General features: G+C 37.8%; 1 protein-coding gene across 1 annotated transcript in view; it reads right to left on the bottom strand.

The window, feature by feature from the left end:
- Positions 1-25,073, bottom strand: part of Hr96 (Nuclear hormone receptor HR96) — a 77,771-nt gene that overhangs the window by 43,143 nt on the left and 9,555 nt on the right. Inside the window, exons 2-4 of the mRNA XM_067142731.2 lie at positions 13,932-14,746; positions 12,243-12,462; positions 1,590-1,796 (exon numbers count right to left, since the gene is read on the bottom strand). Coding sequence (XP_066998832.2) covers positions 1,590-1,796; positions 12,243-12,462; positions 13,932-14,746 — 1,242 coding nt within the window. The remainder of the gene's footprint in view (positions 1-1,589; positions 1,797-12,242; positions 12,463-13,931; positions 14,747-25,073) is intronic.

Raw genomic sequence — 25,073 nt, 5'->3', positions numbered from 1 at the left:
GCATTCTGCGCCCATGCTATTGAAACGCCGCCGTTCCATCATCCGTGAGATGTCCTCTATCGCCAAGTGGTTACGTTCGTTAGGGTGGTATGTCAAGTGCGCATGTGTTGATCGAAGAAGGAGGGGCGGTGATTAGATGGAGCTCCAGTCGCCATTACCACGTGGTCGTGATACATGTGCCATTACTGTCAATTCACGTTTCGAATATTGATTTAATTAATGGTTCTATATAAACATTGTGCCGTATTATGTGATTAACTCCGTAACGAATGATTCATACATTCCGTGTGTATTTATGTGCGTTGTTCAAAATGCGATGAAACTAAACTTGGGACTGCTTTCAACTTTAAGTATGCCGGCAGTGCGTGCAATGGATACCTAAATAACCTTCTATATTACTTTACTTTACTTTACTTTACCTTCTGTATTACTCAGTGAGTACCATTTGAAGACACTACTTCTTATTCTTGTCACTATGTGCACTTGCAATGTAATATAGCCTCCGTTTTACGTTTGATGTGGGAGTAATAACATGTTTTTTGGGTGGGTCGGTAGGTCACTGGCAAGCATAAAGGTAGTATCGCTCCTCATTGCTGCTTCACGTTTCGTTTCATATCGTTCGTACATGCTTTTCTGATACCTAAACATGCACGCGCGTTCGTAACTTGGGAACCGTAAACTGCTCCATAGGATCCTGCGCTCAGGCGGTATCGAAGTGATCTCTGATGTTTTCTACCTGTGTTTATAATTTCCAGTATTTGAATGGTTCATTGTGCTTTCTATGGCGAATTTATGTCATAAGTATGCATTATGTGATGTGCTGTGCTCATTTTCTTCTGTTACCCATGGGATGCGTAGTTTGTGTTTGTATGCACATTTAAATGTCAGATGTTGCCTCGTGACGTCATAGTTTCATCATGGTGACCTTCCACAGGTTGACGGGATGAACTATGACGTCATAAAAATGGCTACCCTGGCAAGAGAGTCGTAGCACTTGGCAAATATTGGCCTTTAATAATTACGTACAAATTGCAAAAACTCTTAATTTTCGCATCTAAGTTCCTTTTTTGGACATGGTAGAAGCCCTTTAGGTTTAAAAAATTCTGAGATGTGAATTGGAGATAGCTGGATTGTGTACCGGACCCTATCTTTCTAGAAGCCTGGCCCGGCACATATATAAAGAGGTGGTCTTGATGGTAGAGACGAGTTATTGTTTAGTAAGAGTCATGGTTTAACACGAGTTATAGTTGTGACCACGTGTTATGACATGCTGGTAAGCAGTCAATTGTTTTAAGGTTGTGATCTCCATGTGGCTTAGTGATAGGCATTTGTTAAAGATGCCGGTTTGTTGATGTGTGTATCTTGTTTGTGACAGCAGTTGATTAGGTTATGTGTATGTTTATGTGAAGTTAAGGTGAAATAAATAAGTGTATCAACTGACAGCATTTTGTGTGCGTCTTTGTGGATACATCAAGGTTCGTGGATTTGTAACTAACTGTGAAGTTGGTTCTTTCCCTCGGTATACAAGTTGAAATGGTCTAAATGTGATCTCACTTTTAGAGATCAGCTTTCACTAAACAAGCTAATACCTTCCATGATTGGTTATCAGGGTCATAGGACATCGCACTACGCAGGATGAGCATCTCAGTACACCCTCCTTTTAGTAAAGCCACCTGATCTTCTTGGCACATATTCTTGAAGGCATTGATCTTTTTTGATGTCTTGATGAGTCGGCGAATAGCAATAGCTGTCAGATTGATTACATCTAGCAGCACCGGGGACTGACCAGTGTTGTTCTGAAAAAGAAATATAACTACTTAGACCTAAAGCAGATTTATTACAATACACCATAATACATTGCTAATTTGTAAATGGTCATCTTGGATTGAATGCTGCTGGATCAGCACAACAGAGAACCAGGACTGAAATCAATCAAACAATCAATACTGATCTGCATTTAGGGTAGTCGCCCAGGTGGCAGATTCCCTATCTGTTGCTTTCCTAGCCTTTTCCTAAATGATTTCAAAGAAATTGGAAATTTATTGAATATCTCCCTTAGTAAGTTATTCCAATCCCTAACTCCCCTTCCTATAAAATAATATTTGCCCCAGTTTGTCCTCTTGAATTCCAACTTTATCTTCATATTGTGATCTTTCCTACTTTTATAAACGCCATTCAAACTTATTCGTCTACTAATGTCATTCCACGCCATCTCTCCGCTGAGAGCTCGGAACATACCACTTATGATATACTAACAATTTGTTGGTTATTTTCATCCACATTTTCAATACAAATTACAGTTTGTGTTGCTAAGTTGTAATGTTACAACAATAATTTACCGGGACATGTTTCGCTTTTATTCACAAGCATCATCAGCCTATACAATTGCCTCAAGGTTTGTCATATTTAGATTGTTGTTACAAATTTCATTACATTGAATGTAAATCTAATTTCAGTGATAACAATATTTAAAACACAAGAATAATATACACATTAAAAATTATGACAATATGATTTGCAATGTTAAAATGGAGTAACTCTTAATTCTAAAACACATTGACGTCCAAAACACAGTTTTTACAATTTGAAAATTTGGCTAAAAATTGTTTGCAATGTTAAAATAAAATTGATTCAACTATAATTTGGCATTAAAATTTGAGTCATAAATATAAATATTGGATGTTAATATATAGGAGCCATAGTTTCTGAAGTGCATTGGTTTCTAGAATACAGTAACATTTCAGTATTGAGAATTTTAGTTAAGAATTGTGCTCTCTAAATAATGTTATTTAAAAAGACTGTAATTTTGCATTATGCGTGATTAGTCATGATGATAATCTAGAATTGAAGTCTTGGGTTCGTTGGAAAATGGCTTCTAGATTTAATGAGGCTTGCTGCTGCAGTTTGGCAATTTGATCAGAGGAAGTATTGACATATTTAATTCTTGTTTGTAGCGACCAGACTCTCCGTTGGAAGTTGATTGTTTTGATGTAAGTTATGGTTAAAAGGGGCTTCAATCCAAATTTTGAGTATCTGATTATGTTTCTTTCGATTTATAGAATGGAAGAAGCATCCCTTTGTCTGCTGCTACAGAATCTTGTGGACCTTATTGCGTTACTGTGACTATTGTCTGTTGTGGCTCTACTCCTCAACAGTAGAGTAGAGTAGAGATAATGAGATTAGTTACATGTAACATACCACTTAGTCGAGCAGCTCTTCTTCTTTCTCTCAATTCTTCAAAACCCAAACATTGCAACATTTTTGTAACGCTACTCTTTTGTCGGAAATCACCCAGAACAAATCGAGCTGCTTTTCTTTGGATTTTTTCCAGTTCTTGAATCAGGTAATCCTGGTGAGGGTCCCATACACTGAAACCATACTCTACTTGGGGTCTTACCAGAGACTTATATGCACTCTCCTTTACATCCTTACTACAACCCCTAAACACCCTCATAACCATGTGCAGAGATCTATACCCTTTATTTACAATCCCATTTATGTGATTACCCCAATGAAGATCTTTCCTTATATTAACACAACAGTAGAGTAGAGTAGAGCCACAACAGACAATAGTCACAGTAACGCAGTAAGGTCCACAAGATTCTGTAGCAGCAGACAAAGGGATGCTTCTTCCATTCTATAAATCGAAAGAAACATAATCAGATACTCAAAATTTGGATTGAAGCCCCTTTTAACCATAACTTACATCAAAACAATCAACTTCCAACGGAGAGTCTGGTCGCTACAAACAAGAATTAAATATGTCAATACTTCCTCTGATCAAATTGCCAAACTGCAGCAGCAAGCCTCATTAAATCTAGAAGCCATTTTCCAACGAACCCAAGACTTCAATTCTAGATTATCATCATGACTAATCACGCATAATGCAAAATTACAGTCTTTTTAAATAACATTATTTAGAGAGCACAATTCTTGACTAAAATTCTCAATACTGAAATGTTACTGTATTCTAGAAACCAATGCACTTCAGAAACTATGGCTCCTATATATTAACATCCAATATTTATATTTATGACTCAAATTTTAATGCCAAATTATAGTTGAATCAATTTTAACATTGCAAACAATTTTTAGCCAAATTTTCAAATTGTAAAACCTGTGTTTTGGACGTCAATGTGTTTTAGAATTAAGAGTTACTCCATTTTAACATTGCAAATCATATTGTCATAATTTTTAATGTGTATATTATTCTTGTGTTTTAAATATTGTTATCACTGAAATTAGATTTACATTCAATGTAATGAAATTTGTAACAACAATCTAAATATGACAAACCTTGAGGCAATTGTATAGGCTGATGATGCTTGTGAATAAAAGCGAAACATGTCCCAGTAAATTAGTGTTGTAACATTACAACTTAGCAACACAAACTGTAATTTGTATTGAAAATGTGGATCAAAATAACCAACAAATTGTTAGTATATCATAGCATAGTTCTATACGGGTCTAATAATGAGATTAGTTACATGTAACATACCACTTAGTCGAGCAGCTCTTCTTCTTTCTCTCAATTCTTCCCAACCCAAACATTGCAACAATTTTTGTAACGCTACTCTATTGTCGGAAATCACCCAGAACAAATCGAGCTGCTTTTCTTTGGATTTTTTCCAGTTCTTGAATCAGGTAATCCTGGTGAGGGTCCCATACACTGAAACCATACTCTAGTTGGGGTCTTACCAGAGACTTATATGCACTCTCCTTTACATCCTTACTACAACCCCTAAACACCCTCATAACCATGTGCAGAGATCTGTACCCTTTATTTACAATCCCATTTATGTGATTACCCCAATGAAGATCTTTTCTTATATTAACACCTAGATACTTACAATGATCCCCAAAAGGAACTTTCACCCCATCAACGCAGTAATTAAAACTGAGAGGACTTTTCCTATTTGTGAACCTCACAACCTGACTTTTAACCCCGTTTATCAACATACCATTGCCTGCTGTCCATCTCACAACATTTTCGAGGTCACGTTGCAGTTGCTCACAATCTTGTAACTTATTTATCACTCTATAGAGAATAACATCATCCGCAAAAAGCCTTACCTGTGGCTCACGTACGCTACAGAACCAACATACAAACCTTTTTTTTTTCTATTAAATTCTGTAAGCCAAATGAATACATGAATACAGAATACATCCATGGTATGTCCTGCCTGTCGTAAGAGGTGACTAAACAGGAGAGACAACCCCGGAGCTCTCAATCTGGGGATCATGGCTTAACGACCAAGGTGCCCCTAGCTCAGTTTGGCATTGTTCCAGAAACCTTAACATTCATCTTTTCTATCCAACATCCCTTGGACAACATTTTTTTCTTTTCTGACTCCAATGATATTAAGGTTTGAGAGGCCCCAGGGATTCTTTCAATTTCACACCCTTCACGGCCCTTCACTTACTAATATCGTAATTCTTTTCTCATGAAGAGTTGTAAAAGGATGGCTGCTTAGTTGTACTTCCTCTTAAAACAATAATGACCACCATCGTAAAACTAAAATAGGAAGACTTTTTAAAATTTTCAATTCAGGTTACATCAAACATCTAAGTGACTGAAGAAATTGTAGAGCAAAAGGTTTCTGATCTAATATTTCTCATCTTGGACTATTTGTCAGTACAAAGCAGTGTTCCACATTCTTTCATTCTTTTCACTCCCATTATATTCTAAATTTTATATATTACAAGATGCAAGAAAATGTTAAACACTAGACAAGAGACCCTAACAACAAAAATACATTACATGATATTAAGGAAGAATGGAACATAAAGCAGAAAAATAAATAACTAAAGATTACCAGTTGCTACTTTTGAACTTACAGTTTATAAAAAGAAAATGCAGAAGTGTACAAGGCCCATTACCAACACGATAAGAACGAGGTATACAACACTATTGATCAGTACTCACATCACGGTGAGAAATGTGATCTGAGTAAAGCAGATTTCAAGAAACAGAAAATGAAGAAGCTACGTTTCTCATAAGACTATTTTTCATAAGGTAGAGGTCAGCAGACAGAGAATGTTAAAATACCAGCCCTCTATTTCAAAAAATGAGCTCTGTACGTAGCAACCATCTTTATGCTGACTACTCACAACGCCAAAGACATCTGTGGGAGTATGATACGCTGGCTAAGCACATTGCATGTGATAGTAATGGACAAACTACCAATATGATGACTCAACACTCCCAGCGGGAGCTGGACAAGGAAAACAGATGACGATGATGATGATTAATTTTATATGTTTAATAAAAGAGACGACATTTTTGTTGTCTATGTCAATGCATGTACTTTTATGGACAATGACTGTAGAGAAATTTTGGATAGTAAAGAAATTACAGTTAATACTACGGTATCCCTTCGTTTACTTGGTATGTTTCTTCTCTTACTACAGCATCCCAATTCTTGTCTATCTTCTTTCAGCTTTAATCTGGTCTAGCCACCTTCTTCTAGGATGTCCAACTGGTCTCTGCTCTGGTAAGTTCCAGGTCCATGCATTACTGTGGAATTTGATTAGGCTATCTTCCAGCTCACAGAGGAAAACAATCAGAAACTCTCTCTCTTGTTATTTCCGTAGTACACCTCTTCAGTGACATCTAGACTATTTATAACGGCTGATGGCGGAGCTATTGGAGATCCAATCAGCCTTAGGGCTGCGGACTTGACATACATAGGAAATAAATTGACAAGAGGGTCCACCATTTCAATACAATATATCAAGTAAATAACATTACATCAGTCTTGGGACTAAGTGGCTTCAATACAGAATAAAAATGAAATTTATAGCTTATAACTTGACATACATATCGTACAATACATACATACATCTGATTTATATGGCTAGATCTAGCTTTGTGAAACTAGGCCTTTCTTCAATGGTCATTTTCACCTGCAGACCTCTCCTTATACAGACTGTATCAAAAGACTTGTAACAAATATCAGGGGGATGATTCCTGGGATAATAAAAGTCCCTATTAACATATGTCCTACAAGGCGTTGTTACCGAGTTGCATGCGACAGAGTTACAGAACGTACATCTGCCATACAGCCGCTCAACATGGACTGGCAAAGATGTCGAACTGCTGCACAGGCATTATTCATCCCAGGGTCATTAACTGGAGTAGTGTACACCACACTTTTCACGTGTTACCACCAATAAAAGTACAGAAGACCGGCGTGGAAGGATAGTGTTTAACACATTGGAGACCATGTCTTAAGGTGGCATATGGGCAGGCAGACTGCCATATTTTGAAGGTTTTTAAGAAATTGTAGAAAACAGTATGTAGGTTGCAATAAGCTGATAGAGATTCTGAGATCAACAGGTATTGACTCCGGTGACTTACGTATAATCAGTAACCTGTACTGGAATCAGTTTGCAAATGTCAAAACTGATCAAGGAACATCACAAACTGCTTCGATCAGCAAGGGTGTCCGCCAGGGTTGTGTACTGTCACCTCTGTTGTTTAACATTTACTCAGAGGCAATCTTTAAAGAAATATTGGCAGACTATGCTGGGATCAAAATTAACAGGAAAATCATCAACAACATCAGATATGCAGATGATACTGTTGTCATAGCTGATGACATGCCTGCCCTTCAGTGCATGATAAACTCCTTAGTTCAGCACAGTGAAGAGTTTGGATTATATGTTAACCTCCCAAAGACGAAACTGATGGTGTTCTCAAAGAAGACAATTCGGACAAATCTCAGAATTAAAGATAAAATAGTTGAGCAAGTGTCTTCTCTGAAATATCTGGGTACCATCTTGGATGACCAATGTAACTCCAAACAGGAGATAATATCTAGAATTGAGCAGGCCAGGAAACAATACATTACCATGAAGAAATTCTTTGTGAGGTCAAATCTCAGTCTCCAACTTCGAATTCGTATGATCCGCTGCTATATATTTTCTGTTCTCCTATATGGATGCGAAAGCTGGACTCTGGATCCAATCATAGAAAAATGTATTGATGCCTTCGAAATATTCCTGTATCGCCGTCTCTTGCGGATATCCTGGGTAATGAAAATCCCCAATGCTGAGGTCCTTCGTCGGATGAAAAAGCAAAAAGAACTACTGCTCACCATAAAACAGAGGAAAACACAATACCTAGGACATATCATGAGAAGTGAGAGGTATCAGTTATTACAGCTTATTATCGAAGGAAAGATACAGGGGAAGAGATCTGTTGGGAGAAGAAGAAATTCATGGCTGAAAGACCTTCGAAGATGGCACTGCTGTACTTCAGAAGTGGCATTCCATTCTGTGCTGTCAAGATCAGAGCTAGTTACGTGGATCGCTTACCTCCGCTCGGAGACGGCGTCTTAAGAAGAAGAAGAAGAAGAAGAAGAAGAAGAAGAAGGTTGCAATTGTAACATATTCATATCATCAAAAAATTGAAAGTGTCTATTGTACAGATTAAAAAGTTGAATTAAGATCTATTGAATACTTTTCACATGACATATTTTCCAACAGTATGCCTTTTACAACAACAACAAAAAATCTGACAACAAAGTCTTACACATAATGAGCTTGAGTGTGGAATAGTTTGAAGCATTCAGGGACACAAAGTGCTACGGAACACAATGGACACACCAGCATGTCTCTCTTCTAGTTACTTTCCCATTTTCTGCTTTTCCTTTATCTGCACAGACTTTACAAGTGCGCAACGGTTGTGCTTTCTTTTCTATTGGAGGAATCCTCTCAACAAAATGCCGTCCTAGCAATCTGTTTGAAGGTGTAATTGATCCTGGTTGCTGGTGGACATATGTTCCAGATTTTGCTAAAAGAGCTTCACCTAACTCAACCATGAATTGTTGTAGGTGGCAATTTTTTCCGTTACCACATCCCAGGTTTCCCGGTATAACACAAATGCATTTGTGATTGCCATAACAAACATATGGAAGAACAACTTTTTCCACCATTTCAGTTGCTTTCTTCCAAAAGGATAATATGCTATCATCTGATCACTCCTGTTTACCCGTTTTATTCACACTGGAATCAACGATAGCATCTAGTTTAGATTTAATTTTGAGACCCTCTCTTGTGCGAACAACATCAGACAAGGTCACCTTGTGACAAACTGACAAAAGCAAGACCTCCCTCGTCTCCTTCCACTTCAAACAAAAAAGATGATTTCTGCGTATAAATACTAATTCGCCTCTCTGTATCTTCATCTGAACAATGTTATTCTGAGGCAACTCTTTTCTGTTGGGCATACAAGTTCCTACAGCTTGTCTTCCCTTCCCATAAAAGGTAATTTGCTAGCAGTCTAGTAAGTGGAATAATACTAGTATCTGCAGCACCTTTCCCAGAATTGACTTCCATTTTCAAAACATACTCTGAAAAAACATCGCAAACAACAAATAACTTTATACCATATTTTTCCGGCTTGTTTTTCATGTATACTTTGAACTGAATTCGACCACGAAAACCACACATTCCTTCATCAATTGTTAGTTTCGAGTTGGGAATGTAAGAAGAGCAAAATATATGAACGAGACTGTCAAAGAAAGGTAAGATTTTATGTAATGGATCATGGTTTGGCTGCCCACGAGGAACGTATGTTGCATTATCATTCAAATTAAAGTTTGAAAGAATCGTCTTGAAACGGTTTCTGCTCATAATAGATGACGGAAATGGAGTTAAAAGAAATGCACTTTTTGACCAATTGTCACTCAGTTTTGGTTTCTTTACTAGGCACATATGAATGACAACTGCGAGAAATGTGTAGATCTCACATAAATTGACTGGCCGCCATAAGCTCCACAAACTTTTCAGTTTCAATTTCAATGTTCGTCTTAGTTTTTCAGTGACAGAGGCAGCATACCTGTTAGTCTCAGATTTGAAGATTTTCACCATTGTTTCAGGAACAAAAATTGAAAAGCAATCTAGCGCAGTCGATGTTGCATCCAGTGGAGTGGACACACCCTATTGTTCTTGAAAAATAGGCTCTTGAGGCAAAGAATCAGTGGAAGTCCAACCTAATCCCATATCTGTAGGCTTCCTACAAGTGTTGGTACCATAAGCACAAAGTTTACACCTTTTTGGAGCTGGCACAATGTCAAGAACTGCATCCAAATCACCAGAAGTACCCAGTGAATGTGAATCATTCCTAGCCTTTCAATTATCATCGCTTGAGTCACTTTCTTCTAAAATAAAGAAAACTGCATTACTAATTTATTTCTGAACAAATCTCTAGCCATATGAAGATCATGAAACATTAGCTAAATAAACTACAAAGTGTAAAATCAAACCTGGGTAGAATATGATAGAATAGGTTGTAAATACCTTAATCACTAACATGAAATTCGAAATCAGGGTCTCAATATGAATCATCTACCTCTTCTTCTGAACCACTGTCATCAAAAATCTCTTCTAACATCTCTACAATTCCACTTTCATTCAATGATCCACTCATGATAGCAGAAAAAAATCACAGTCTAAACACTTTGCACAATGTAAACAAAACTCTGAAAGCGCACGCCTTGAGCAGCTGGAAGCATGGAGTGTAGAAGTGAACACATGCAAAAATAAACCGTGATAAGTTTGAGAAAACTATGACAGAGGACACAAGTGCACGGTATAGCTGTTATAAAAGTTCTACAAAGTCGTACATATAGTTTCCGCTTGATTCTCGTTCTGGCTGTGTTGACAATGTAATAAATACACGGGCCCGAATTAGCCTCGGGCGCGGTCAGTCTGCGCTGTTACCCCACCTCGATACACACTCAGGCTCGGTCTTCAACGTGTTAAAAACTCACGTACTTGGAAAGTGAATTGTGCTGGAGCCGCATCAAGCATGAACCACATGGTGCGGTGAACTGCTAGGGGCACATATTACAGTGGTACAGACAGCGTGTCCCTCAAGATCAGACATGCTGGTCCAACTATGTATGGGCCAATCAGTTGATCACGAACAATACCACAACACATTGTGTCCAAAGACCTGTTGATGATTAGCGACAACTGTACCATGGGGATTTTTAACCGTCAGTGTGTGTGTGTTTTAATGCAAGTTTATACTGCCATCTCTTCCAAATGTGGGCTCAGTGAACAAAACTGATAGCGGATGACAAAAACGACAATATGATAGTGGCTATAAGCAACACCTGAACCTCCATACAAACACACTGTAGGACATTATGTTCACAGGGACATTTGTTCTTTAATTTTTTTTTAAATTCCAGGAATTACTCCCCTCCCCCTCTGAATGTTTGTTACAAATGTTTAGATACATCCTGTTGGACAGCACACCTAAGAAACTTCACTTCACATGTTTGCAGTTGGCCTGCTTTGTTTTTTTACTTAAATGCAATTTTGCAGACTATCTGAGCATCTTCTAGAATAAGTTATGTTATGAAGTTTTGAAACAAAATCGTCAGAAGGATATGATAGGATTTGAATTCACCTATTTCCCAACTGTACAAGTGCTCACACTATCACTTAAGATTGACTTGTGATTTTCTATTTGTTACATTCATTTTTAATTTCTTTAAATGTAGATAAGCAAGTTGTTATTTCCTTTCATATGGCCAGATTTGCAAAGTGGAATGGAACAAGCTAGCTTTTAAAACTACACTTAAACAACACCAACAATATTATTCATCAGCAACTGGTCCTCAAGGGAATGGAGGAGGCTTATCAAGCGAGCCACAGAATATACACGATGAGACTTCCTTGAACTGTTATCCGAGATGGTGCAAAATAACCTTTCCGAGTTATGAAAGATCACTGAACTTCAGTGTTATGGGCTAACTCGCTGCGTACATCAGCTAGACACAGGGCCATCTGACAGGAAAAGTGCCTGCATTAGTTTTAGTGTCAGGGAATACAATTGCGTGCAATCCAGATCGAATTAGAGTTAAATGAGAGACAGTGATATATGCAAACCTTTCTTCATTATTTAAAGAATTCCTTTCAAACATTCAGAAGGTTTGAGACTTTGGAGCAAAACTACAATGTAGAGAGAATACATGTGCAAAGTTTGAACTTCCTAGCTCAGGTCATCGGGAAATCAGTAAATGTCCTTGGACAGACACACAGCTGGGCAGAAAGTGTAAAATATATATATATGATGCACCCTGTTTGAACAATTACTCTTCCTATTTATAAGTCTGTTACTGGCAGTAAGGAAGAAAATATTGAGAATCCAATATTTACTCCCATACACTAGTATATTTCCAAATTGAAATATGGGAGGGAGAAAGAAATGATTTAGCACTTACCTTAAAACTGCTGTCCACACCCACTAGAGCTGATATGTCATCATCCAGAGGCTCATACAGAGCTTTGTTAGCAACAATCAATTCATTTAGCTTGGCTCGCTCTGCATCGTTCAACTCACGAGAGTTCTGGTGGGACTTGGCCAAAGAACTGTAGGCTTCAAACTCCAATTTGATGGCTTCACTTAAAATAGATTCAATAGAGTTTGGAGCAATTGGAATTCTGAAACAACATTTTCCGAGATTACAGTTCAGAAAGTGGAAAAAAAAAAAACAACCACCAGGCTACTCGACATACTTCATCAAACTATATCACAAATACTTCAAAATTAGTCACAGAGCAAGTCACCCAAAATATTATTTGCAAAATGTAATCATGCCTACAAATTATTACGTACAGGAATTACAAATAATACCTATACCTTGTTACTTGTGAATACACAACAGATTTGTTGGTGGTGAAATAATTGGAAAATAACTACAAGAGCTTTAATGTTGACATAATGTACAGCATGGTGCACAAAATATCATACTATTTCATGGGTATGAATATTGTAATAATTATTGATGTTTCTAACTGTGCTAGTGCTTGCTGAAGGCCATGAAAAATCTGATAGGTAGCATCAGAATTCAGATGTAACCATAGCTACAAGCACAAACATCAGTTTATGAATGGCAGACAACACATGATTGACTGTTCAATACAAGGTGAAAAGTGTATTGCTTTTTTTGATGAAACAAAGAGTGATGTTAAAACCCAGAGGCGAGCTTGCATCCGGGAGATAGTAGGTTCGAATCCCACTATCGGCAGCCCTGAAAATGGTTTTCCGTGGTTTTCCATTTTCACACCAGGCAAATGCTGGGGCTGTACCTTAATTAAGGCCACGGCCGCTTCCTTCCAACTCCTAGGCCTTTCCTATCCCAACGTCGCCATAAGACCTATCTGTGTCGGTGCGACGTAAAACCCCTAGCAAAAAAAAAAAAAAACAGAGGTTTTTTCATACCGCACGGCCAACTTGCCCGGTCAGTTTGAAACTAATGATTGTGTGTTGGAGAAGGAAAAGCGACTGCAACCCGTTAAGGTCTGTAGCCTGAAAACATCTAAGGGTATCATGTGCCATTGACTCAAAGTCCCTCTGCACAATCCTTTGAAGTGACAGACATTTCGAACTCTGCACAAGCCCACTTGTTGATTTAGGACCTTTTGTGCACCACACCGAATGCAAGTAAGTACAGCATGTTATATGCGTGAGATCCCATGTTTATAATCAATACAAGTTTGGCCAGTCAGTTGGCTGTGCAGTACAAAATGTGTAGCTCCCACGTTACAGACAGAAGATAGAGGGTTTGATTCCTACTGTTGGTGGCCTTTAAAGTTGTCTTCCATGATTTCCGATTTTCACATCACGTAAACATTAGGACTATACCTTAATTAAGCCAAAGGTTACTCACTACCTTCCATGTCCTAATCATTTCCTAATCAATTGTAGGTGAAAACCTATAGAAGTCAATGCAAAGTTAAACAAACAGGAATGTATCTTTAAGCTAAGTGCATGTTTGTGATCTTTTCCATCACTTGCTTGTGTAACAGGATAGGATGACATTAAGACCTGTTGTTAGAAACGCGTTTTTAACATTTTTCATGAATAAAATAGGCTAACCTACACATAAACCAAAAAATGGTAAACTAACCTTTGCACATCTTGCAATATTTCTCGTGCTGCATCATGACGTGAATAAAACTCTCTTGATGGTCCACTACCACTCCAACAATGCTCCTCTTGTCGTCTCCCCATCCAATCACTAAGATCTGGAGGTGCATGTATTTCCTTCTGCTGTGGTCTGTATCTCTCCTCAGGCTTCTGATTGTTTATGATAAGTGATGACAAGAGGGGTAAGTCCCTACTCCCAGGTGGCTCTTGTTCTGATCTCAGACTGGGGCCGGGGGAAGATGCACTGGGGGTAGTTATAACACTTACAATACCTACTTGGTTGTTGTTTGGCTCAGACAGCATCTCTAAAGTCTTTGAACCTGCAACAGTAGCACTATCAGGGGGTGGTGACGGACTTGGCATGCTAGCTGCAGAGGTAGGAGATGGGTATGCTTCCGCCATTTGTAAATGGCTAGGGTCCACAGTACTTGATGCTCGAGGACTAACAGTTCTGATTGCATCAGGTTCTTCACTCACGTTATCTGGCCACAATCGAGGACGTCTCAAAGGTACTTCATCCTCACTTACTGTAGCACTAGGGCTTGAAGATGCTTGGTCCGAAACAATTTCACTAGGTTCTCGTTTCACTTTTGAACTAATCCCACGTGAATCAGACGGTCTCTTCTTTGCACGATTTTGTTCAATCTTTTGACGCTTCATTACCTTGTCCTCTTCTGACATAATAAAATCTTTGCGCATTCCAATAGTCAAACACTTAATTAATCGGCAATGCTGGCAAAATCGCCGTGTGACTACTGTGATATCACAGTTTCCACTGAATGGGCATCTGAAGTCCTGAAATGAAATATCAAAAATTATCAATCTTATTTTTTCCGATTAGAAAAAAAGCAGTAATCACACCACTTTCACAAGCAAGGGAACAAAGTATCATAACTATCAACTTATTACTTCATCATTTTCCAAATTACTAGGCAATATGTGCAAAAGAAAATATACTCATTGTCAGAAAATAAAATACATGCAAACCACTGCTGTTTTATGTCATAAAGGAATTGTCATAAGATATTCAGTCTGCACCAAGAAATTGAGAAATTAAAAGTAGATGCCAGAATGTTAGAACTTTTGCCAACAGAAAGTTCTTTAATGCACTGAAAGCTAATCACAAGGAGTCCATCGCATTTTAATACCTGTAAATTTCACCAACTTCAACTGATAATGAACCTATCCTTATCAACAACACGTCAACCGATTTCATCACTAAGGTCAGTGCAGTTACGGTGCTCATTCGAAGAATATAAGTGGTGATAAAGATGGCTAACTGTTCATATTCTATACCTTGGACCTTTTCTATGCACTCCTCTTTTGGAATCCTTGTGTTTTCATTCTACAGCAATTAAACTAAAATGGAAAATTAGTAATGGAAAAGAACAAATACTGTAAGTGATACTTAGAAGGGAGGTGTTTATGATATATACAATTGGGGAGTGTTCTTTTCTTTACAGTAAACTCAGCAACAGAAAAGCATTCTAAAATTCTCGTCTACCATAAAAACCTAATTTCACAAAAAATACATTTAACAGTTTGCAACTGTAATAGATAATGAAGCAAAATTAATAAACTAAGTAGGCTTACCACATATACAGTAAATTGATTTCATTTTGCTATCAGTTTCACACTGGACTGGCTAAAATTGATTTTTGGCAATGATGGGATATGAAAGGGCAGGGACTAGCAAGGAAGCAGCCATAGATTTAATTAAGGCACAGTCCTACTATTTGAATAGTGTGAAAATGGGGAAACCATGGAAAACTATCTTTAGGGCTGCCAATGATGGAGTGTTAACTCACCATTCCTTGATGCAAATTTACTGCTACACAGACATAACTGTACAGTCAACACACTCTGCTTCAAATTGAAATAAACAACAAAAATACTTTAATAATGCCTACTCATATCATTGCACTATACAACTGTGGTTCTTTAGGAAATGCTAAAGAGTAGTATGCCTAAAGTTAAACAGCAAGTGAATTTATTCCTCTTCACTTGTGTAGTAAAGTAGGTTGCAATTCTTTTGAAGAATGTACCTTTATGCCAAATGACATTAAGCAATGCTGCTTCAGTAGAGTAACACAAGCTTTACACTCAGTCTTCTCATATATTTCACGACAAACCTTCGTTTTTGAATGCCAGTAAAGACCTTTTGACTGTAATAATAATAATAATAATAATAATAATAATAATAATAATAATAATAATAATAATAATAATAATAATAATAAATATTACGCATTCTTTGATTACGTTAGAAAAGTTTGCAAGATTACATTAGAAAAGTTTGCAAAATTACTAGTTGGTATGATAGAAGGCAGTTCTGTTTTAGGAAAGGTTATTCCAGTGAGGTTCAACTTGCAGGATTCTAGCAAGATATAGCAAATATTTTAAATTCAGGTCACTAATGATTTATCCAAGGCTTTTAATAGGGTAGATCATGGAGGACTACAGACATAATTATGGGCTACTGGACTAGACAAAGTGATTGAAGGGGTGGCTACATTTCTAGAAAAAAGAACTCACAGAATTAGAGTAGGCGAAATATTATCCATTATTGGAATATGCAAACAGTGTTTGGGATCCTCACCAAGAATACCTAATAAAAGAACTAGATGGTGTGCAGAGGAAAGCAGCAAGGTTTGTAACAGGGGATTTCAGGAGAAAGAGTAGTGTATCAGAAATGTTAAAGGAACTTGGGTGGGAAACTTTAAGTAAGAGAAGGGAGAAAACTAGACTTATAGGATTATATAGAGCCTATACAGGAGAAGAAGCATGGGGAGATATCCGTGAGAGGCTTCGGTTGGAAAATAATTATATTGGTAGAACTGACCACAAGTACAAAATTAGAAGGAATTTTAGCAGAAGCGATTGGGGTAAATTTTCTTTCATTGGGAAGGGTGTGAAGGAGTGGAACAGTTTACCAGGGGTAGTGTTTGATCCTTTTCCAAAATCTGTACAGATATTCAAGAAGAGAATAAACAACAGAGATAATAAATGAAATGTTAGAGGGCATTCGACCAGTGCAGGATATTGTAAATAATAAATGTGTGTGATTAAATTAATTCCATCCCCTGGTCTAAGGAGTTTGGACAGCCCAAGTAGGGGACTGCCTGTAGGGGTGAAGTACAGTGGGGACTTCGAGGGCCCTGGGACCGCTACGGTAGCTGTGAAGGCCCTTCAGGAACTCTGAAAAGTGGTGGCAAAAGGGGCTCTGGTTAAGACGCAGCAGGTCGTTATGCTACTTAGGTTCCAAAATGGGTAAAATATAAATATGTAAATAAATTCAGTGTTAATTTTAATCTTATACCAGTTGTATAGTATTATTAGAAGTAATTTCACATACCGTACTGTATATGAGTTGACTATGTTTGTAAGATATTATAAGTAGAATTTTGTAAACAATATAAATTTATTAAGGATGATGTGTGTGTTTAATAGAAAAAATTATTAGCGTAAATTGTATAATATTGTATTCCAGGAAAATTTTCTTCGTCTCCTGTTAATTTAAAATTTAGTGCTTGACAATAATGTATTTTAGTGTACCATTTGCCACCGAGGTAGACACCTCATTTGCAAATAAAGAGATTTTGATTTGATTTGATATTATCTGATCCTGTAATGATTAGGTTCCGTAAGACAGTATTATTGGACCAATTATGTTTTCTTATTTATTTATTTATTTATTTATTTATTTATATATATGACATGAGTAAAGAAATAGATGATATTACACTATGTGTATGTGTGTAGGTTCAGTCCTCAGTTATAAGATTACGAGCATGGGCGCCCGCAGGATCTTTTCCAGGGGGGGGGGGGGGCACATTAACAATTTTCTTGAATATAAAAGCCAATATAACGTCAGCAACATTAAATTGTTTACAGAAACTTCCAGTTATAACATATGCTAGATGACTGTCAGTAATTTCAGTTTATGAAATAATCTGGTATGATATTAAACAATTGAACATCAACATCTTTAGAATTCCAGGGGGGGCAAGTGCCCCCCCCTTGCCCCCCCTTGTGGGCGCCCATGATTACGAGTGACTGGATAAAGAACCCGACAAAGTAGCGAGCTGGACAGAAGATAATGGTATGATGATAACTGGGGGGATGAAAAGTCAGACTGTAAGTTGCTACAAGACAAAAAGTCCTTTAATTATTGTGTTGATGGAGTGAAAGTACCTCATGGTGATCACTAAGTACCAAGGTGTTAATATAAGGTAAGTCCAGCACCTTGGCTGAATGGTCAGCCTTCGTATCAGAGTCCCCAGGTCAAATTCCATGGCCAGTTCTGGAATTTTAATCTTAAATAATTAATTCCCTTTTCTCAAAAACTGGATGTTTGAACTGTCCAACATTCTTGTAACTTGTAAACCAAAGACAACACTAACCTGTACCATAACAACACATAGTTTGCTACACATTGCAGATGCCAACTACCCCCATTGGAGGGTCTGCCTTACAGGGGCAGCACCAGGCTAGCGATAGCCACGCAAAATTATTATAATATTCATTGGGGTAATCTCAATAATAAGGTTGTAAATAAAAGGTAACGGATCTCTTCACGTGGTTACGAGGGTATTTAGGGGTTTAAGTAAGGATGAACAGCTGGCCCCAAGGTGTATGGGTAGCGTGCCTGCCTCTTACCCGGAGGCTCCTTCAATCAATCAATCAATCAATCAATCAATACTGATCTGCATTTAGGGCAGTCGCCCAGAGGCAAATTCCCTATCTGTTGTTTTCCTAGCCTTTTCCTAAATGATTTCAAAGAAATTGGAAACTGATTGAACGTTTCCCTTGGTAAGTTATTCCAATCCCTAACTCCCCTTCCTATAAATGAATATTTGCCCCAGTTTGTCCTCTTGAATTCCAACTTTATCTTCATATTGTGATCTTTCCTACTTTTATAAACGCCACTCAAACTTATTCGTCTACTAATGTCATTCCACGCCATCTCTCCGCTGACAGCTCGGAGCATCCCACTTACATGTAACATGTTAATATAACATCCCACTTAATCGAGCAGCTCTTCTTCTTTCTCTCAATTCTTCCCAACCCAAACTTTGCAACATTTTTGTAACGCTACTCTTTTGTCGGAAATCACCCAGAACAAATCGAGCTGCTTTTCTTTGGATTTTTTCCAATTCTTGAATCAGGTAATCCTGGTGAGGGTCCCATACACTGGAACCATACTCTAGTTGGGGTCTTACCAGAAACTTATATGGCCTCTCCTTTACATCCTTACTACAACCCCTAAACACCCTCATAACCATGTGCAGAGATCTGTACTCTTTATTTACAATCCCATTTATGTGATTACCCCAATGAAGGTCTTTCCTTATATTAACACCCAGTTACTTACAATGATCCCCAACAGGAACTTTCACCCCATCAATGCAGTAATTAAAACTGAGAGGACTTTATCTATTTGTGAAACTCACAACCTGACTTTTAACCCCGTTTATCAACATACCATTGCCTGCTGTCCATCTCACAACATTATCGAGGTCACGTTGCAGTTGCTCAGAATCTTGTAAATTATTTATTACTCTATACAGAATAACATCATCCGCAAAAAAGCCTTACCTCCGATTCCACTCCTTTACTCATAAGTACCAACATAGTTGGAGATGTGTGGGATCTGGTAAATGCAGCACGGGTGAAGTTTAAGAAAGCAGAGATTGTTATTAGCGGAATACTGAGTGCTGGTTCGAGGTCCACTTAACCTAAACGATTACAATTGAGGAGCCATCTGACGATGAGGTGGTGGCCCCGGTCTAGAAAGCCAAGAATAATAGCCGAAAGGATTCGTTGTGCCTACCACACGACACGCCGTAATCTGCAAGGCCTTTGAGCTAAGCAGCGGTCGCTTGGTCGGCCATAGCCCTTCGACGCTGTTGCGCCATGGGGTTTGGGTTTGGTAAGAATGTACAGGAGAGGCCATAAAAGTCACTGATAAAACCCCAATTACAGTATTGTTCCAGTGTATGGGACCGTCACAAGGATTACTTGATTTGAGAACTAGAAAAGATATAATGGAAAGCAGCACAATTTATTCTGGGTGATTTCCAACAAAATAGTAGTGTTTCAAAAGTGTTGCAAATTGTGGACTTGAGATTAAGGAGACAAGCTGCTTGACTAAACAGTATGTCCCATGCTGTCAGGGGAGAGATGGTGTGGAATGACATTACAAGACTAACACATTTTATCTGAGTTTTAAAAAAAGCAGGAAAGATCATAATATTGTGATAAGTTGGAATTTAAGAGGACAAATTGAGACAAATATTTCAAATATTCATTTATAGGAAGAGGAATTTGGGTTTGGAATAATTTACCAAAGGAGATGTTGGGGAAATGTCCAACACGATGGACACAAATTCTTTTAAATCATTCAACAAAAAAGAAAAAAACTAGGTAAACAAATCATAGGGAATCTATCACCTGAGCAACAGCCCTAAATGCACATCAGTGGTGAATGACTGACCAATTATATAATAACTAGTGAAATGTGCTGCCTCGCAGCATTCTTTATAAATAGGTCAGATAACTCTTCTAGATATGACTGTCATAGTCATATTGTTTTGCCTGCCCTTTTCAATAGTTTTATGAACATTTAATACCGATACATAATAACTGATTCATTCGTAATTTATTTTATAACACTTCTTTCTATGCAATATTATCTGTGCTTCGACCACTTGGCCACATCTGGATCTTAACATTTTCAAACGATCTTATCCAAGATAGTGCAACATGCAATTAGCCGTGACTGAATACTGGTTCGGGTAAGTAGACACCCACTTTTTCAAGAGTTTGTCGCTGCGTTTTATTAACGGTCATACAGAAGGCTACAGAAGACATCGACTGTTTTCTCTTAGGAGCATGTAACTTATTAGGAACATTCTGTGTTGAGTATATTCAGAAGCTGGGAAAAGCCTGAGAATCAAATAGTATCTAGCAGAGAATAGTATTCTTCCATCATCAGAGGAAGTGTATACTCTGTGGCTTGACAGGTAGTACTCAAACATGGCTGCATGCAATGACATTACTAAGGAAGAAAATCGTATCAGAATATTAATAAAAGTGTTAGTCGCTTACCAACCTCTTGAGTACAGAATGTATTGCTTCACCTGCAATTATTGGAGTGATCATTTAATGATTTGATCTTAAAAATAAATATATTTCCATTGACTTTTCAAGGAATGCAAGATTTTTCCTGTACTATTGAGACGATTTGGAAGATTTTGGTACTACCGCATCTTTTGACTCCCACTGGTTTAAGAGCTTGAGTTTTGTGAAACATACACATTAGAGTTTTATATATACAGATAATATGTGACGTTTCTTCAACTGCTTCAGAATGTTAAAATTTTGTTCCACAGTTCTTGAATGTATCAGTAGCCAATGACAGTCTTCCCCAAATGCCACTGATCTTGTCTAGGATTGAACCCATAATCTTAGGAACAGAAGGATAATGACAGACTCCATAACTGAGATTATTTCTTTCCACTGACATTGTAAACTCTAATATAACAGTTTGCAATTACTTTTCAAGACTATAGAACACGAGCTCATTTCTTAATCCAAATTAGGGACTACAGAAATTCTGAAGGCCAGATAATTAAGTCTGAGAAAATGTTGATACAAGTGTTCTTTTACTTTCACCATGGACACAAATCCTATATGAACATTCTTGAAAACAGTCCTGCCAACACTGTCAAATATTTTGCAGTAAAATATTCCTCACCAGGAACTATTTCATTCCAGTGAATCATACTTTTTTTTACTACATACATCTTCATTATAGACTGTTATGCCTTTCAGCGTTCAGTCTGTAAGCCTCTGCATATTGACTAAATGCCTCCAAAATCCTATATTTGTAACTACCTCTGTGGTCTCATTTAGTTCCACACCTCATATCATTAAATAATTAGAAATTGAGTCTAACCATCATCGTTTTGGTCTTTCTCTACTTCTCCTACCCTGCATCACTCTCCGTATGCCTCACTAAACCCCACCACCAAAACCAGTTTGAGTGTACAACTTCATCAATCGAGTTCATTCCTAGCTTAGCTTTTAACTCCTAAGTACCACATGGCAATGGAAAGTTGAGCCGCACTGGATACATTTTTAGTGTGCTCTTTTAAAATGGAACATAAGATTATCGCATTTCATGCTAGGTTTTATTTCTTCCAGTAACAGGTTTCCAATTTTTCATCAAATCATTTTGGATTCTATTGATATGCCCTTGAAAACTGTTGATATTCCTCAGGATATTTTAAATACAAAGTCACAATAAATGGTAGTGGGATTATTTGGCAGTGTATTTTCAAATGTACCTAACTTAGTAGCCTAACTCTGATATACTGAAGTCTCAAAGTTGATATCTTTGAAAGAGAAGTTCTTGTTACTTGAGAAACATCCTACACACGCATTTCAAAACTGGAGAGAAATATGGAAATGGTTAATGAAATCAGAAAAAACTGCTTTTATAAACATTTATCTGGATGCATATGGAGAAGGATCTTAACAATGTTGATGATGGTGACTATGATGATAATGGTCATTATTATTATGATTATTATTACATACATCATTATAGAACATTACATCTTTCAGCGTTCAGTCTGCAAGGCTCCGTGAATTTACTAAAAATTGCCACAATCCTCTATTTGTAACTAGCGCTGTGGCCTCATTTAGTTCTATACCTCTTATCTTTAAATCTTTAGAAACTCAGTCTAACCATCGTCGTCTTAGCCTCCCTCTAATTCTCTTACCCTCTATAACAGAGTCCATTATTCTTCTACGTAACCCATCCTCCTCCAATCGCCTCACATGACCTCACCACCGAAGCTGGTTTATGCGTACAGCTTCATCCATCGAGTTCATATTCCTAACTTAGCCTCTATCTCCTCATTCCAAGTACCCTCCTTCCAATGTTCCCTGTTTGTACCAGCAATCTACTTTCATGTCTGTTACTTCTAACTTATCAATAAGATATCCTGAGTCCACCCAGCTTTCACTCCCATAAAGAAAAGTTGGTCTGAAAACACACTGATGTAAAGACAGTTTTGTTCGGGAGCTGACTTCCTTCTTACAGAATACTGTTGATCACAACTGCAAGCCCACTGCATTAGCTTTACTGCAGCTTGATTCAATCTCACTTACTATACTACCATCCTGGGCTAACATACATCCTAAATAGGCCTACTTGAAATTATCTACCTGTTCTAGCTTTGCATCGCCAATCTCCCATTCAATTCTCTTGAATTTCTTACCTACAGACATCAATTTAGTCTTTGAAAGGCTAATTTTCATACCATACTCATTGCGCCTATTTTCAAGTTCCAAAAGATATTAGACTGCAGGCTTCCGGCACAATCTGCCATTAAGACCAAGTCGTCAGCATAGGCCAGACTGCTTACTACATTTCCACCTAACTGAATCCCTCCCTGCCACTTTATACCTTTCAGTAGATGACCCATGTAAACTACGAACAACAAAGGTGAAAGATTACAGCCTTGCCTAACACCTGTTAGTACCCTGAACCAAGAACTCATTCTACCATCAATTCTCACTGCAGCACAACTGTCAACATAAATGCCTTTGGTTCATTTTAAACATCTACCCTTAATCCCATAGTCCCCCAGTATGGTGAACATCTTTTCCCACGGTAAGTTACCCTGACATATGCTTTCTCTAGATCTATATCTATTCCTCTCATAGAGGTTTTCAGTTACCTGACGCATAGTGAAAATCTGATCCTGACAGCCTCTCTGAGGTCTGAAACCACATTGGTTTTCATCCAACTCCCTCTCAACCACTGATCGCACCCTCCCTTCCAAGATGCCAATTAATACTTTGTCTGGTATACTAATCAATGAGATACCTCGATAGCTGTTGCAATCCTTCCTGTTCCCTTCTTTATAGATAGGTGCATTTACTGCTTTTGTCCAATCTGAAGGTATCTTACCAACACTCCATGCTAATCTTACTACTCTATGAAGCCATTTCATCCCTGCCTTCCCACTACACTTCACCATTTCAGGTCTAATTTAATCTGTTCCTGCTGCTTTATGACAATGGAGTTTATTTACCATCTTTTCTACTTCCTCAAGCGTAACTTCACCAACATTATTTTCCTCCTCCCAATGAACTTGGTTGTTCGCAACACCACCAGGAAGATTTCCTTTTACGCTAACAAGATTTTCAAAATATTCGCTCCACCTGTCGAGTAATTTCCTGGGATCTATTATGAGTTCACCTGAATTACTCAAAACACTGTTCATTTCCTTTTTCTCTCCCTTCCTAAGTTTCTTTATTACTGTCCAGAAAGGTTTCCCTGCTACTTGACCTAGCCTTTCTAGGTTATTACCAAAATCTTCCCACGACTTCTTTTTGGATTTTTCTCTGTTTCTATCATCTATGTACACAATTGCCTGTCTCCATCAGCCCTTATTTGGAGCCATTTCTGATAAGCCTTCTTTTACGTTTACAATCTGCTCTCACTTCATTATTCCACCATGATGAATATTGAATTTTCACGACCGCATTGTTTGCTTTTTGCCATCTTTACACACAGTCGTTCCTAGACATTCCCTTGCTGTTTCTACTACAGCATCCCTGTATGCCACCCATTCCATATCCTGAACCTGCTTACTGTCCACTGTTCGGAACTTCTCACTCATCATATCCACGTACTTCTGTCTAATTTCCTCATCCTGGAGATTTTCTATCCTTATTCGTTTGCAGACAGATTTCACTTTCTCCATCCTACGCCTAGAGATACTCAGTTCACTACAGATCAAATAGTGGTCTGTAATCATCGAAAAATCTCGCAATCCACTAGCCTAGTTCGTAACATGTTCAGCACACACTAAAACCTTATAGGTATAGAAAGGAGTAGCCAGTTGTTGTCTTCAGGCAACAAACTTTTTCATTTTTCTTTGAAAAGTATACGTATTTCTTAGTCGGTCTCCGTCACATTAGCTGAAACTTCAAAATAACATAAAACATAACGACTGCGATATGAAGTTGCTCCTTAACAAATTAACAACCACACACTGGTTGGCAACAGGGGATGCTTGCAGGGCATTGACAATTATCCCCG

This window comes from Anabrus simplex, chromosome 3 (assembly GCF_040414725.1).
Source record: "Anabrus simplex isolate iqAnaSimp1 chromosome 3, ASM4041472v1, whole genome shotgun sequence".
NCBI lineage: Eukaryota > Metazoa > Arthropoda > Insecta > Orthoptera > Tettigoniidae > Anabrus > Anabrus simplex.
The sequence above is the reverse complement of the archived record's forward strand: the minus strand, read 5'-3'. Positions and strand labels throughout refer to the sequence as shown.